Source organism: Oncorhynchus mykiss, chromosome 2 (genome assembly GCF_013265735.2).
Source record: "Oncorhynchus mykiss isolate Arlee chromosome 2, USDA_OmykA_1.1, whole genome shotgun sequence".
Lineage (NCBI taxonomy): Eukaryota > Metazoa > Chordata > Actinopteri > Salmoniformes > Salmonidae > Oncorhynchus > Oncorhynchus mykiss.
Genome location: NC_048566.1, coordinates 49,788,768 through 49,805,425, shown reverse-complemented (window position 1 = coordinate 49,805,425; position 16,658 = coordinate 49,788,768). Strand labels below are relative to the sequence as shown.

Here is a 16,658-nt window from a genome sequence, read left to right as displayed (position 1 = left end):
TCACAGAGACAAACTGATATCTTTCCGACAGATAAGATCTAAACCAGGCCAGAACTTGTCCGTGTAGACCAATTTGGGTTTCCAATCTCTCCAAAAGAATGTGGTGATTGATGGTATCAAAAGCAGCACTAAGGTCTAGGAGCACAAGGACAGATGCAGAACCTCGGTCTGATGCCATTAAAAGGTAATTTACCACCTTCACAAGTGCAGTCTCAGTGCTATGATGGGGTCTAAAACCAGACTGAAGCATTTCGTATACATTGTTTGTCTTCAGGAAGGCAGTGAGATGCTGCGCAATAGGTCTGAGAATACCTGGTCAGCGTTTCTTCTGAGAGCTAACATAGACATCTTAGAAGTCTATTATAGAAGTCTGAGAATACCTGGTCAGCGTTTCTTCTCAGAGCTAACAGACATCTTAGAAGTGTTATATAGAAGTCTGAGAATACCTGGTCAACGTTTCTTCTGAGAGCTAACATAGACGTCTGAGAATACCTGGTCAGCGTTTCTTCTGAGAGCTAACAGACATCTTAGAAGTGTTATATAGACGTCTGAGAATACCTGGTCAGCGTTTCTTCTGAGAGCTAACATAGACGTCTGAGAATACCTGGTCAGCGTTTCTTCTGAGAGCTAACATAGACGTCTGAGAATACCTGGTCAGCGTTTCTTCTGAGAGCTAACATAGACGTCTGAGAATACCTGGTCAGCGTTTCTTCTGAGAGCTAACATAGACGTCTGAGATGAAATTTAGATGTCAAATGTTACTGCATGAAGTGAGGGGGAAAGGGACAGTCAGCTTTGAGATGGAAAGTTTAAAACATGATTTAACTTAAGGTTTCAGGTCAGTGAATGAGATCAATATGAGTGAGAGAGTTCCCAGGGGAGAGGGATGATGATGGGAACCCAGTGTGTGTGTGTACGTTTGTCTGATGGTGCTCGGGTGTCTCATTCCAAAATGAAGGGTGATTAAATGAGGTGACATATGTAAGCTCTTTGTGAAAGTGCCATCTCAGGAATGTTATCTTTTGTGGTGTCTTTCTAGCTTCAGTACATCAAAAGTGTTTTTGAATAATGCAAGCTGCACTGTTCACTGTATTATGTACTGTATGAGTTTATGACTTAGCTTAGCACATGTATGCTGTAGCTTAGTATGCTGTAAAGCACTTCTAATGATTTTCTCCTCTCTCTCTCTCTCTCTCTCTCTCTCTGTACAGCGTTGCTGATTGGGTCGGGGTGTGCGCTCTACCCTCTAGGTTGGGACAGTGACGAAGTTCGACAGACCTGCAGCAATAGATCCAACCAGTTTGAGCTTGGTATGGGTCAAACATCCACACAAGAACACCATCATATTCAAGACACAAGTTGATAATGAACAAGTCATTCAAATTGGTCACAGCTCATATTATGGTATGTTGGCTCAGATTCAAATTCGCTGTGTGTGTGTTTGTGTCTGCGTCCAGGTTCTTGTGAGATTGGCTGGGCGTTCTACTGTACCGGAGCAGGGGCATCAGCAGCCATGATGTTATGCACCTGGATGGCCTGCTTCGCTGGGAAGAGACGGAAGCAGTACCCGTACTGATGTCATCTAGGCGGGACAGCCACAGAGACCATGATGACCACCTCCCCCAACACCCGTCATCACTGGCAATTGAAGAGACTCAGAGCAAAGGATAATATCAGGGGGACAGTGTCTATGGGCGCATTCGACATTGCAGCTGACTTTAAAGGCGAGTCGAGACTGATCTACAAATCACCATCATAAATAACTACTCAATATTATTTGTAGATCAGTCAGTCAGTCACAATTTACCCATGGAACATCACAATTTTGATGCTCTTGAACACGGCCTGTAATGCCATAGGCTAGTTATGCACTCTGTCATCATAATTGAAGCAGAGCGGACTACCTTCTGGTGCATTTGGTACTGAGGCAGAAAATAATATAACACAATACATTCGCAATTACACTTCATTGTCCAACAGAGCATTTCAAAAGAGTGTAGTCTACATACTTTGTATTCATTGACAGCAAGAACAACATCTGTTTCTATCTCTATTTTCCTTGGGTTGTATGGTTGCTTCTCTATTCCTCCTCCTATTCTATTCTGTCATGTCCCTGTACTATAACTTTGTGGTAACTGAAGTAGTGGCACAACCAGTGGTAAAGATATATTAAATTACTATACTTTTGATATTACTTTTATTGTATTTTACATCCTGTATTTAATAAATATGTTATGTACCCCCACATTGGCCTAGTATTGCCTTAAAGACCCGTAAAAAGCTCATTCTCATGGTGTCGATATGAGTCCAAAACATTTATTGTAGCGTCAAAATGTACTACCAAGTGTAAATTGGATAATTTTGGTCATAAAGTCAGTCTTGTCCAAAAGGGAGATTTGCAAGATTATAGGAAAGCTTGTATGTCACATAATGAAGGGTACCATAAAAGTTTTCCTTGGGTTGGGTTTATTTAAATCCTGCCCACAGCTGGCAGCACCCAAGTAATCATCAATTTGGAGCGCAGCTGGACGCAACCTGATGCAATGTTCAATTTGGTTTGACATTCAATATCCCTATGGGGCTGGTTAGGGACCATCAGTAAATGACACAATGTACCTGCGACAATATTTTAAAAGGTCAAAAGCTCCAAATTTCAATTACTTAAATCTCAAACCAACTATAAATTGGAGAAATTCATATACAAATATTGAAAGCTAAAAGATGTGCAACATGACAATATTGAACCATACGTTGTGTCATTTATTTGTCCCTAACTAGAGCCAGAGATAGGCTATCCAATGTCAAACAATGTCAAACAAACTTTGTCACTGTGTTACACCAGTGAGCTGTAGCTAATTGGTGAAATAAGTTTGCTTGCACTAGCTAGCCTAGACTTCAAGACTCGAGACCTGGTTTGACTGTTTCAAGTTATCTAGAAGGTTGAGTGACTGTGTACTGTTGTGGCAGAGTGATTATACACACATGAGACACCCACGTTAAACCACCACTCCAAAACAACTCTTGTTTGGCTTCAGTCATGACTGCTGCATTTCTTAATGTCCAAGCCGAATAACGAGGCCAAACGTTCAGCACCCCTTTTAAATATATAAACCCTTACTGGTATCTTGCAATCATTTTGAACTGTTATCATGTCAGTAACTATTTACAGTATAGCTATAAAACAGGGAATGTTGAAGTCCCTGAATGTATGTCTGACATATTTTTGTGTGTGTATGATGTACAGTATATTGTATAACATTACATTTGAATGAAACACAATAGATATGACCCTGTAAATAAATTGTTACTTTAAAGTCTTAATAAATATTCACAAACCTTTCAGAAGTGGAGAAGTTCTAAAGCTGTAGCTCCACTTAATCTGAATTGAAGCACTTGGCATGAGACTATTGGTCTTTCTTGAAGCCTTAACAGCAATTTGTTTCTCATCTGTTCAGATTATTGGTGAATCAATTAAATGTATTTATAAAGCCCTTTTTACATCAGCTGATGTCACAAAGTGCTGTACAGAAACCCAGCCTAAAACCCCAAACAGCAATTAATGCAGGTGTAGAAGCACGGTGGCTGGGGAAAACTCCCTAGAAAGGAAGAAGGCTATGAGGGGTGGCCAGTCCTCTTCTGGCTGTGCCGGGTGGAGATTATAACAGAACATGGCTAAGATGTTAAAATGTTCATAAATTACCAGCAGGGTCAAATAATAATAATCACAGTGGTTGTAGAGGGTGCAACAGGTCAGCACTTCAGGAGTAAATGTCAGTTGGCTTTTCATAGCCAATCATTCAGAGTATCTCTACCGCTCCTGCTGTCTCTGAGTTGATATGCTTGGTTAATCTGTGTTAAAACCATCTGTCGTGTTAATCTTTATTGATGGTCAGCTCAAACAACATGAACTGGCTGTTATTTGGGCTTTAAAACCCATCAGGATTGACTATGAACAGAACAGCAAGGAGGGAGGGGAGTTAACCTGTCAACAGATGCTGCTGGAGGTAAATCATTAGTAAGGATTAACACACACACATGCACGCATGCACACACACCAATTCCAAATGTCATTGGTCCACTGCCAGACCATTAAGACATCCGCATGCTTCCCATCCGAAACAGGTAGGAACAGTTCATGCATATATTATGACAACATTTTGGGACGTTTTTGTTCATTTGGTCTTCGGCAAGTTTTTTTTTTGTTTGTGCACACCTCAAAAATTCTCGAGGCAAGCCAAAGTCTACGCCCCTTCCTTGGTGATTGGTCAACAGTAGGGATTCTTCAATAGTAGGAATTGTTCAATTAATAAGTGTTTGTTGTCATTCAACAAGAGCCAAATAATTTGTCATTTTTTCACTTGAGAAATACTGCACCAAGATCGCTGTACACCGCTTCGGACAGAGAGGGCAAAGGTATGAACGCCCAATCGTTGGCAGATTTGCTTCCTTTAAAGATAAAATAATGGTTAAAAGCCTGGGTAAAATATTTGCTGGGACCAAAATTGGCATGGATGATCAGTTCCCGAAGGAAATTGCAGAACGGCGTAAAGTTCTGTATCCAATTTTCAAAGAAAATAGATTAAAAGGGAAACGAATAGCTTTCGTCGTCGATAAACTATATATTGATAACCAGTTGTTCAGAGACACAAAGACTACTCCATGTCTTTTAAAAATTACAATGTCCTCATAGACGAGGAAAATAATGAAACACAATTTTAGCCCGGTTATGGATTGTAACAATACAATAAGAAATATAGCTTTTCTATATATCTACAAATACACTGCTCAAAAAATGAAGGGAACACTAAAATAACACATCCTAGATCTGAATGAATGAAATATTCTTATTAAATACTTTTTTCTTTACATAGTTGAATGTGCTGACAACAAAGACACACAAAAATTATCAATGGAAATCAAATTTATCAACCCATTGAGGTCTGGATTTGGAGTCACACTCAAAATTAAAGTGGAAAACCACACTACAGGCTGATCCAACTTTGATGTAATGTCCTTAACCTTTCTGATCTCCCCATCCCGGATCCGGGTTCGTGAATACAGACTCAAGCTCATTACCATAACGCAACGTTAACTATTCATGAAAATCGCAAATGAAATGAAATAAATATGCTAGCTCTCAAGCTTAGCCTTTTGTTAACAACACTGTCATCTCAGATTTTCAAAATATGCTTCTCAACCATTGCAAAACAAGCATTTGTGTAACAGTATTGATGGCTAACGTAGCATTTAGCATTAGCATTCAGCTGGCAACATTTACACAAAAAAACAGAAAAGCATTCAAAAAAATCATTTACCTTTGAAGAACTTCAGATGTTTTCAATGAGGAGACTCTCAGATAGCAAATGTTCAGTTTTTCCTGAAAGATTATTTGTTTAGGACAAATCGCTCCGTTTTCTGCGTCACGTTTAGCTATGAAAAAACCCCTGTATCCAGGATTGTGTAAATCTATCAGCAAGCTCATTAGCATAACACAACGTTAACTATTTATGAAAATCGCAAATGAAATGAAATAAATATGCCATCTCTCAAGCTTAGCCTTTTGTAAACAACACTGTCATCTCAGATTTTCAAAATATGCTTCTCAACCATAGGAAAACAATAATTTGTGTAAAAGTAGCTAGCTAGAGTTAGCATTTCGCGTTAGCATTTAGCGTTAGCATTAGCGTTAGCATCCAGCACGCAACATTAACAAAAACATAAAAGCCTTCAAATAAAATCATTTACCTTTGAAGAACTTCTGATGTTTTCAATGAGGATACTCTCAGTTAGATAGCAGATGCTCAGTTTTTCCAAAAAGATTCCTTGTGTATTAGAAATAGCTCCGTTTTATACATCACATTTGGCTACCAAAAAAAATCCATAAATTCAGTCCTCAAAACGCAAACTTTTTTCCAAATTAACTCCATAATATCGACTGAAAACATGGCAAACGTTGTTTAGAATCAATCCTCAAGGTGTTTTTCACATATCTCTTCATTGATACATCGTTCTTGGACACATGCTTTCTCTCCTGAATCCCAGGAGAAAATGCCCGCACCTGAAGATTACGCACAAATTTAGACAAAGGACACCGGGCGGACCTCTGGAAAATGTAGTCTCTTATGGTCAATCTTCCAATGATATGCCTACAAATACGTCACAATGCTGCTAAGACCTTGGGCGAACGACAGAAAGTGTAGGCTCATTCGTTGCGCAATCACAGCCATATAAGGAGAGAATGGAAAACAGAGCTTCAGAAATTCTGCTAATTCCTGGGTGATGCATCATCTTGGTTTCGCCTGTAGAATGAGTTCTGGGGCACTTACAGACAAAATCTTTGCAGATTCTGAAACTTCAGAGTGTTTTCTTTCCAAAACTGTCAAGAATATGCATAGTCGAGCATCTTTTCGTGACAAAATATCGCGCTTAAAACGGGAACGTTTTTTATCCAAAAATGAAATAGCGCCCCTAGAGCTCTAACTGGTTAAAACAAGTCAAAATGAGGCTCAGTAGTGTGTGTGGCCTCCACGTGCCTGTATGACCTCCCTACAACGCCTGGGCATGCTCCTGATGAGGTGGCGGATGGTCTCCTGAGGGTTCTCCTCCCAGACCTGGACTAAAGCATCCGCCAACTCCTGGACAGTCTGTGGTGCAACGTGGCGTTGGTGGAGACATGATGTCCCAGATGTGCTCAATTGGATTCAGGTCTGGGGAACGGGCGGTCCAGTCCATAGCATCAATGCCTTCCTCTTGCAGGAACTGCTGACACTCCAGCCACATGAGGTCTAGCATTGTCTTGCATTGGGAGGAACCCAGGGCCAACCACACCAGCATATGGTCTCACAAGGGGTCTGAGGATCTCATCTCGGTACCTAATGGCAGTCAGGTTACCCCTGGCGAGCACATGGAGGGCTGTGCGGCCCCCCAAAGACATGCCACCCCACACCATGACTGACCCATCGCCAAACCGGTCATGCTGGAGGATGTTGCAGGCAGCAGAACGTTCTCCACGGCGTCTCCAGACTCTGTCATGTCTGTCACGTGCTCAGTGTGAACCTGCTTTCATCTGTGAAGAGCACAGTGGCGAATTTGCCAATCTTGGTGTTCTCTGGCAAATGCCAAACGTCCTGCACGGTGTTGGGCTGTAAGCACAACCCCCACCTGTGGATGTCGGGCCTCATACCACCCTCATGGAGTCTGTTTCAGACCGTTTGAGCAGACACATGCACATTTGTGGCCTGCTGGAGGTCATTTTGCAGGGCTCTGGCAGTGCTCCTCCTTGCACAAAGGCGGAGGTAGCCGTCCTGCTGCTGGGTTGTCGCCCTCCTACGGCCTCCTCCACATCTCCTGATGTACTGGCCTGTCTCCTGGTAGCGCCTCCATGCTCTGGACACTACGCTGACAGACACAGCAAACCTTCTTGCCACAACTCGCATTGATGTGCCATCCTGGATGAGCTGCACTACCTGAGCCACTTGTGTGGGTTGTAGACTCCGTCTCATGCTACCACTAGAGTGAAAGCACCGCCAGCATTCAAAAGTGACCAAAACATCAGCCAGGAAGCATAGGAACTGAGTAGTAGTCTGTGGTCCCCACCTGCATAACCATTCCTTTATTGGGGGTGTCTTGCTAATTGCCTATAATTTCCACCTGTTGTCTATTCCATTTGCACAACAGCATGTGAAATTTATTGTCAATCAGTGTTGCTTCCTAAGTGGACAGTTTGATTTCACAGTAGTGTGATTGACTTGGAGTTACATTGTGTTGTTTAAACGTTCCCTTTATTTTTTTGAGCAGTGTATAACTAATTGGAACACACAAGCACTAATTCAACATGGTGAAGATAAAAACTCAGTAAGCAGAAGGCACAGAATGTGTGGATGGTGTGGTGTGTGTTTATTATTTATTTTTTGTTATGTTTGGGAAAGTGTGGTGTTGAGTGAGAAATGAAATGGTTGCATGTCCCAGAAGCAATGTATTGCTGTGAGTGGGTGTATGAGAGAGCATTCAATGTTGTTCAGATGACAGATATACTTTTTATAATGAATTATACGTCTTATTTATTTATTGTCCTATCATGGTGGAACTGTTTTAAGATAAATTAAATGTATAATTTATCTATTGTCCTATCATGGGGAACTACATTTTAAAAATCAATTATATCTAATTTATGTATTTAGGACCCTATATTGATGGAACGGTCCACAACCCTATACCCTAGACACCCACCTGAATGACCCAGATACTAAGGAGAAGTCCCTAACTGTTTTATGTGCCTGCTGTAAGCGGTCTGTATGCAGCCAAAATGAGGTCAGAGACCAAGAGCAGCACTGCCCCCTCAAGATTCTGAGCCTGCTTGGCAGGGTTGGTCCTGCAAAGCCAAAGCCCCCTAAAGGGAGAGCATACTATACATGGAAATTCTCAAAGCTGCTAATGAGAACCTTGATGACCTTGTACCTAGCCAGTGGGGATTCCGGTGGGGTGCCCCCACCCAGGCAATGGCAGTGCTGGCATTACTAGCTGCAGTAACCCATGGGGAGGGGGTCACACTCGGACATTTAGAGAGGGGATATATTATTGTGGCCCTGGTGTCCCAAAATCAAAAGTCTGACTGCATGGAGATGCTTGGAATTATGGTCAATACGGGGGACCGTGTTGTGGGTGTTTCAGGGAAAAGGGGTACATTTGACATCCATCATCTAGGGCGTGACAATGGTTAATAAAATCTCTTAATTTCTGCCCATTTTTTTGCACGGTCTTGCAGGCCTTCTCATACAGCTGCAACTGTAAATGCATTTGTAAATCAAGACCTTTCTTGAGTTGGGCTCTGGGATGGTACAACTGTTGAGAATGTGAGCCTATGGTTGTGTGGGGGGAAAGGGTTGAATGTGTATGAGTGTGTGTGTGTATGTGCGTATCCCACAACTGTTGCGAAGGAGTAAAATATGTTAGGGACAATAGAGGATGATTCACAACAACTGTTTTCTAATATAATAATTGCTTGTAATAATGTAATTTTGACGGCGAGACTAGTGAGAGGTAAAATCCTTTTCATAAATTGCCTACATTACTACAAATATTAATAGCTAATTATGGAAAATAAGAAACAGGATTCTTAAAATATATATATATATATATATGGATATATATAATACAAATCGAGGGCGATGGAAATGCATTTGGCAGTTGATCTACTTCTGTTCTGTAAATGGGGAATGGATCCCAGTCTTTTCAGGGCTATTGGATACGGGGGTCGGGGGTGGTCTGCCGGGCATTGGGATGACAACCCAACTTGAGATGAGGAGGGCTTTTAGAGGGTGGAATAGTGGGGACCAATTGGAGGTTTACTTAGTAGCAATGCAAATATCATGATACAGCTATATAGACACTCAATCATCATGTTACTTTTCAATGGTACGTTTACAAACCTATATTTTGTTGAATAGAATTGAAAGTTTATTATAGTGAGTGGTGAAATAAGTATAGCCAGTTACAATTGTAATGGCCTAGCAGATAATAAGAAAAGGCGGTCAGTATTTACCTGGCTAAAAGAGAAGGAATATAATATCTATTGTTTACAGGAAACCCATTCAACAATTTTAGATTAAGTTTTGGGGAAAAAGGACTTGGGGGTGAAATATATTTCTCCCATGGGCAAAAAAAATTCAAAAGGGGTGATGGTGTCAAATAACAGTAATTTTGATCCAAATGTGCAAATTGTCCAACCAGATCTTCAAGGTAGATGGATTATTTTAAATATGTTATTGGACAAGTAACAGATATGGCTTATTAACCTATACGGTCCAAATAATTATGATCCAAGCTTCATTGACAATATATAAAGGAATTGATCAACTCTACAAGCAACACTAGACTCTATTATTGTGGTGGGAGATTTGAATACAGTCTTAAATACCTCTATCGACCAGAAAGGAAATCACACTACAAACTATCACCCTCAGGCACTTAAGGAAATCATGAATGTCATGGATATATTGGAATTAGGGGATATATGGAGACTTAAATACCCTGATCTAGTGAGAAAAACATGGCGGAGGCTTAATCTAGCTAGTCGTCTTGACTACTTTCTTATGCCATTCTCTCTGGCACCAAAAGTTTAAAAAGTGTTGATAGGGGACAGAATGCGGTTGGATCATCACGTAATTGGCATATATATTACTCTTACAGAATTTCCACGTGGGCGAGGATATTGGAAATTTAATCAAAGCCTACTAGATTATACATTTTTTAGAACTAGGACAGAATAATTTATAACTGACTTTTTCAGAAATAACATAAGTACAGCAGATCTCCGTATTGTATCGGACACTTTTAAGTGTGCCTTTAGAGGCCATGCAATTCAGTACTAATCTATAAAACAAAAGCAATTTAGATCAAGAGTCCATATTAACAAAGGAAATTGAAGGACTAACAGTACAGTTAGATAGCAATAAAAACGGTACCATAGAGGCACATAATAAGTTTGAGGAAAAACAAAAATAAATGGAGGAACTTATTCAAGAAAGATCCAGTGTAATATATTATAAAAATAAAGTGATCTGGAGGGAATATGGGGAGAAATGCACCAAATTATTTTTCAATCTTCAATATAGAAATGCTACCAAAACAAATGTATAAAAATGTGTTACAAATGATGGAGTCACACATGATTCACCGAATGATATTTTGAAAGAGGTAGTAAAGTACTTTAAAACCTGTTGAGGATATGGCAGACAAACGCCCCCTTTGGAGAGATTGGGTACCCCTAGTAAACTGGAAAAAAAATCTTTCAAAAATTGTTAATATATGCAAATAAAAATTATTATTGGATAGAAAACACTCTAAAGATTCTAAAACCGTTGGAATTATGTCTGTAAGTATAGCAGAACTCACAGGGCAGGCATTCTTCCAAACTAGTTTCTGTGGCCATGAAAGTTGGAGCAACTTTGACGTCATGCCCCCACCCCTCCCAACCAGCTATGATTCTGGGGACACTTTCTATCTCTTCCGCTAGATGTCCTCTTTCATTAGAGCTTCAAACCGTTCAAATCGCGCGAGAATTGACCCTATGGGAGTGAAATTAGTGCGTGCCACGAGAGAATAGGCTGTGCGTATGGGCGCGAATTGGTCACAGTCATTCCTTTGTTTCCAGCACTGAAGAGAAGGGCAGACGATGGGCGATTGAATTGAAGTTTGTTTTGCACGTCTAAAACATCATAAAGCTTGCTTCTGCACTTAGTTTGACCTGTTTAGTCGACATATAATGTGTAATTTTGAAGTTTTGATGCGCAACTTATCCGGACCAGAGGACGTTTTGGGTGCATTTCAGCTGATGTTATTAGCAGTAGCTAATACAAAGACGCAAGACTTGAAACCAAACGATGTATTGGGTAAGTATGAAGCCTTCCAGAACATTCTGAACGAAGACCATCGAAGGTAAGGGAATATTTATGCTTAAATCTGTGTTTCTGTTGACTCCAACATTACGTGGAAATGTAGCTTGGAACTGAGCGCTGTCTCACAATATGGAATAGTGTGCGATTTCTGTAACGTTAAAAATAAATCTAACACAGCGGTTGCATAAAGAAGCAGTGTATCTTTCTAACTATATGTAGAACATGTATATTTAGTCAAAGTTTATGATGTCTATTTTACGTTATCTTGCCGCGCTACATAGATTTCCTGCGGGCGTTTTTGAGTAATTTCTGAAGGTGAACTCACTGTAAATGGACATTTATGGATATAAATGGCATATTATTGAAAAAAAAAAATATGTACTGTGTAATATGTCATATTACTGTCATCTGATGAAGATTTTCAAAAGGTTAGTGAGCGATTTATTTTTTAATCCTGCGTTTGTTGATTGCATGTTTTGGCTATTGAAATGAGCTGTGTCTGGTGGTGGTTTTACATATATATGTGCTATGTTTTCGCCGTAAAACATTTTAGAAATCTGACTTGCTGGCTAAATGAACAAGATGTTTATCTTTCATTTGAGCTATTGGACTTGTTAATGTGTGGAGGTTAAATATTTTTAAGAATATTTTTGCGTTCCATGCGCCACCGTTCCAGCTGCACGTGGGAGGGTTGATCCCCAATTGGGAACCAGTATCGTAGACAGGTTAAGAATATGTTTTAATTTCAGTCTCCTCCATCTCCACTAACTGAAATTAATTGTATGGATTTTTTTCCTAATAATAATGTAAAATTAACATCTGTACAGAAAGACTCATGTGAAGACAAAATTACAGAGGAGGGACTTCTTGATGCAAATGGGGCCTTTAAGGATGGGACAACTCCAGGGCTGGATGGCATATTGGGGAATTGCTTATAAAATGGGTTAAAATTATATATAGCAAACCTAGGTGTAAAATTGTAAATAATGGCTACATCTCAGAAAGTTTTAAACTCTCTAGAGGAGTATAACAAGGTTGTCCACTGTCGGCATATCTATTTATTATTGCCATCGAAATGTTAGCTGTTAAAATTAGTTTAAACAATAATATTAAGGGATTAGAAATCTGTGGCTTAAAAACTAAGGTGTCATTGTATGCTGATGATTCATGTTTTCCTTTAAAACCACAATTAGAATCTCTCCACGGCCTCATAGAGGATCTAGATACTTTTGCTATCCTCTCTGGATTAAAACCAAATTATGATAAGTGTACTTACTATATTACATATTGGATCACCAAAAAAATGCTAATTTTACATTACCATGTAGTTTACCAATTAAATGGTCTGATGGAGATGTGGAGATACTCAGTACACAAATCCCAAAAGAAAGATATGATCTCACTCCAATAAATTTGTATAGAAAGTTAGCAAAAATACCTGTCTATTTGTGGAAAAATCACCCTGATTAACTCTTTAGTCATATCACAGTTTACCTATTTGCTTATGGTTTTGCCTACACCTAGTGACCTGCTTTTTTTAAATGAAAAAGATTCAATTTTATTTGGAACGGCAAGCCAGACAAAATTAAAAGGGCCTATTTATATAACGAATATGAATTCTGGGGGGCAGAAATTATTAAATATTAAAGCATTAGATCTATCACTAAAGGCATAAGTCATACAAAAGTTATACTTAAATCCAAATTGGTTCTCTAGTAAATTGATAAGAATGTCTCATCCTATGTTCAGGAAGGGCCTCTTTCCCTTTATTTAAACAAGCCTTAGAAAGTTGGTTGTAATTTCAGTTTAATCCACCTGAAAAGACAGAACAAATAATACACCAAATATTGTGGTTAAACTCAAAAATACTAATTGATAAAAAAACGTTTTTTTTTCAAAGAAAAAAAAAGAAGGTATAATTTTAGTGAATGATATCATAAATAGGACCGGTGGAGTTATGTCACACATACAGCTAATGCAGACATATGGAAATGTCTGCTCTACCCAAAATTACAGCCAATTAATTGCAGCACTACCACAGAAATGGAAGAGGCAAGTAGAAGGGGAAAAAGTAAGGAACTTGTATGTTGGCCCTCGATTAAAGAACATAAATGGTTAAAGAAAAGTGTGATAAATAAAAACATATACCAATTGAATTTAAGTAACAAAAAACTGACAGCTGTGCCATATGAATTGCAAAATAGCTGGGAAGAGATTTTCAATGTACCCATTCCATGGCACATGGTTTATGAATTGATATGCAAAACAAACGCCGGATTCAAAAGGAAATCACACTACAAACTACCACCCTCAGGCACTTAAGGAAATCACGAATGTCATCGACATATTGGAATTAGTGGATATATGGAGGCTTAAATATCCTGACCTAGGGTTGAAGTCGAAAGTGTGTGCATGAATGTGCATGACACAAGTCATTTTTCCAACAATTGTTAACAGACAGATTATTTTGCTTATAATTCACTGCATCACAATTCCAGTGGGTCAGAAGTTTACATATACTAAATTGACTGTGCCTTTAAACAGCTTATAAAATCCCAGAAAAGTATGTAATTGCTTTAGATGCTTCTGATAGGCTAATTTGAGTCAATTGGAGGTGTCCCTGTGGATGTATTTCAAGGCCTACCTTCAAACTCAGTGCCTATTTGCTTGACATCATGGGAAAATCAAAATAAATCAGCCATGACCTCAGAAAAGAAATGTAGACCTCCGCAAGTCTGGTTCATCCTTGGGAGCAATTTCCAAACGCCTGAAGGTACCATGTTCATCTGTACAAACAATGGTACGCAAGTATAAACACCATGGACCACGCAGCCGTCATACCGCTCAGGAAGGAGACACATTCTGTCTCCTAGAGATGAACATACTTTTTTGCGAAAAGTGCAAATCAATCCCAGAACAACAGCAAAGGACCGGGTGAAGATGCTGGAGGAAACAGGTACAAAAGTATCTATATCCACAGTGAAACGAGTCCTATATCGACATAACCTGAAAGGCCACTCAGCAAGGAAGAAGCCACTGCTCCAAAACCGCCATATAACAGCCAGACTACGGTTTGCAACTGCACATGGGGACAAAGATCGTACTTTTTTGAGAAATGTCCTCTGGTCTGATCAAAGAAAAATGGAACCGTTTGGCCATAATGGCCATTGTTATGTTTGGAGGAAAAGGGGGAGGCTTGCAAGCCGAAGAACACCATCCCATCCGTGAAGCACGGGGGTGGTAGCATCATGTTGTTGGGGTGCTTTGCTGCAGGATGGACTGGTGCACTTCACAAAATAGATGGCTTCATGAGGAAGGAAAAGGTTGTGGATATATTGTTGTAACATCTCAAGTCATCATTCAGGAAGTTAAAGCTTGGTCGCAAATAGGTCTTCCAAATCGACAATGACCCCAAGCATACCTCCAAAGTTATAGCAAAATGGCTTAAGGACAACAAAGTCAGGGCATTGGAGTGGCCATCATCCTATAGAACATTTGTGGGCAGTACTGAAAAAGCATGCGAGAGGAAAGGAGGCCTACAACCTGACTCAGTAACACCAGCTCTGTCAGGAGGAATGGGTCAAAATTCACCCAACTTATTGTGGGAAGTTTGTGGAACGTTACCCGAACCATTTGACCCAAGTTAAACAATTTAAAGGCAATGCTACCAAATACTAATTGAGTGTGTGTAAACTTCTGACCCACTGGGAATGTGATGAAATAAATTAAAGCTGAAATAAATTACTCTATTATCCTGACATTTCCCATTCTTAAAATAAATTGGTGATCCCAACTGACCTAAACAAGTTATTTTTACTAGGATTAAATGTCAGGAATTGTGAAAAACTGAGTTTAAATGTATTTGTCTAAGGTGTAGGTAAACTTCCGACTTCAACTGTACGCGGTGTGTAAAATGTATATACACTACCATTCAACAGTTTGGGGTCACTTAGAAATGTCCTTGGTTTCCATTAAAAACATAGTCGAAATGAGTTGCAAAATGAACAGGAAATATAGTCAAGATGTTGACAAGGTTATAAATAATGATTTTCATTGAAATAATAATTTTGTCCTTAACTTTTCTTTCGTCAAAGAATCGTCCATTTGCAGCAATTACAGCCCTGCAGACCTTTGGCATTGTAGTTGTCAATTTGTTGAGGTAATCTAAAGAGATTTCACCCCATGCTTCCTGAAGCACCTCCCACAAATTGGATTGGCTTGATGGGCACTTCTTACGTAGCATACGGTCAAGCTGCTCCCACAACAGCTCAATAGGGTTGAGATCCGATGATTGTGCTGGCCACTCCATTATAGACAGAATACCAGCTGACTGCTTCTTCCCTAAATAGTTACTGCATAGTTTGGAGCTGTTCTGTGGGTCATTGTCCAGTTGTAGGACTAAATTGGCTCCAATTAAGCGCCGTCCACAGGGTATGTCATTGCGTTGCAAAATGGAATGATAACCTTCCTTCCTCAAGATCCATTTTACCCTGTACAAATCTCCCACCACCTTAGCACCCTCAGACCATCACATAGTTCCGTTACAGTCCGTAGAAACATGTCAAACCATGTATAGAATCAATCTTTAGGATGTTTTTAACATAAATCTTCAATAATGTTCCAACCGGAGAGCTCCGTTGTCTGTGGAACTGCAATGGAACGCAAGCTAACTATCACGTGAACGCACATGGTTCAGCTCATGCCTCTCTAGCAGACCTCTGACTACTTCCCCTCTCATTCGCCCCCACTTCACAGTAGAAGCCTCAAACAAGGTTCTTTAGACTGCTGACATCTTGTGGAAGCCTTAGGAAGTGTAATATAACCCCATAGACACCGTGGGGTCTATAGGAATAGGAAAAGAGTTGAAAAACTACAAACCTCAGATTTCCCACTTCCTGGTTGGATTTTTTGCCTGCCATATGAGTTCTGTTATACTCACAGACATCACTCAAACAGTTTTAGAAACTTCAGAGTATTTTCTATCCAAATATACTAATTATATGTATATTCTGGCTTTTATGGCTGAGTAGCAGGCAGTTTAATTTGGGCACGCTTTTCCTCCAAAATTCCCAATGCTGCCCCCTACCCTAGAGAAGTTAATAAAAAGACCATACAAACTTGCCATGCTGAATTCTTGATGCTTAATCGAACTGCTTCTATATGCTGGACATATTTTGCCAGCACGCTGGGTGGCCAAAGCGGCACATGGCAATTTACTGTGCTAGTGTACATAAGCCATAAGGTCGATTTCCACCCCCGTGA

General features: G+C 39.8%; 1 protein-coding gene across 3 annotated transcripts in view; it reads left to right on the top strand.

Annotated features, from left to right (window-relative positions):
• LOC110490968 (LHFPL tetraspan subfamily member 6 protein) overlaps positions 1–3,397 on the top strand; it is a 35,019-nt gene extending 31,622 nt beyond the window's left edge. For all 3 annotated transcript variants that reach the window (XM_021564371.2, XM_036949960.1, XM_036949965.1), the window contains 2 exons: positions 1,212–1,310; positions 1,458–3,397. In XM_021564371.2, coding sequence (XP_021420046.1) covers positions 1,212–1,310; positions 1,458–1,576 — 218 coding nt within the window. In that variant the 3' untranslated portion in view covers positions 1,577–3,397. The remainder of the gene's footprint in view (positions 1–1,211; positions 1,311–1,457) is intronic.
• The last annotated feature ends 13,261 nt before the right edge of the window (positions 3,398–16,658 follow it).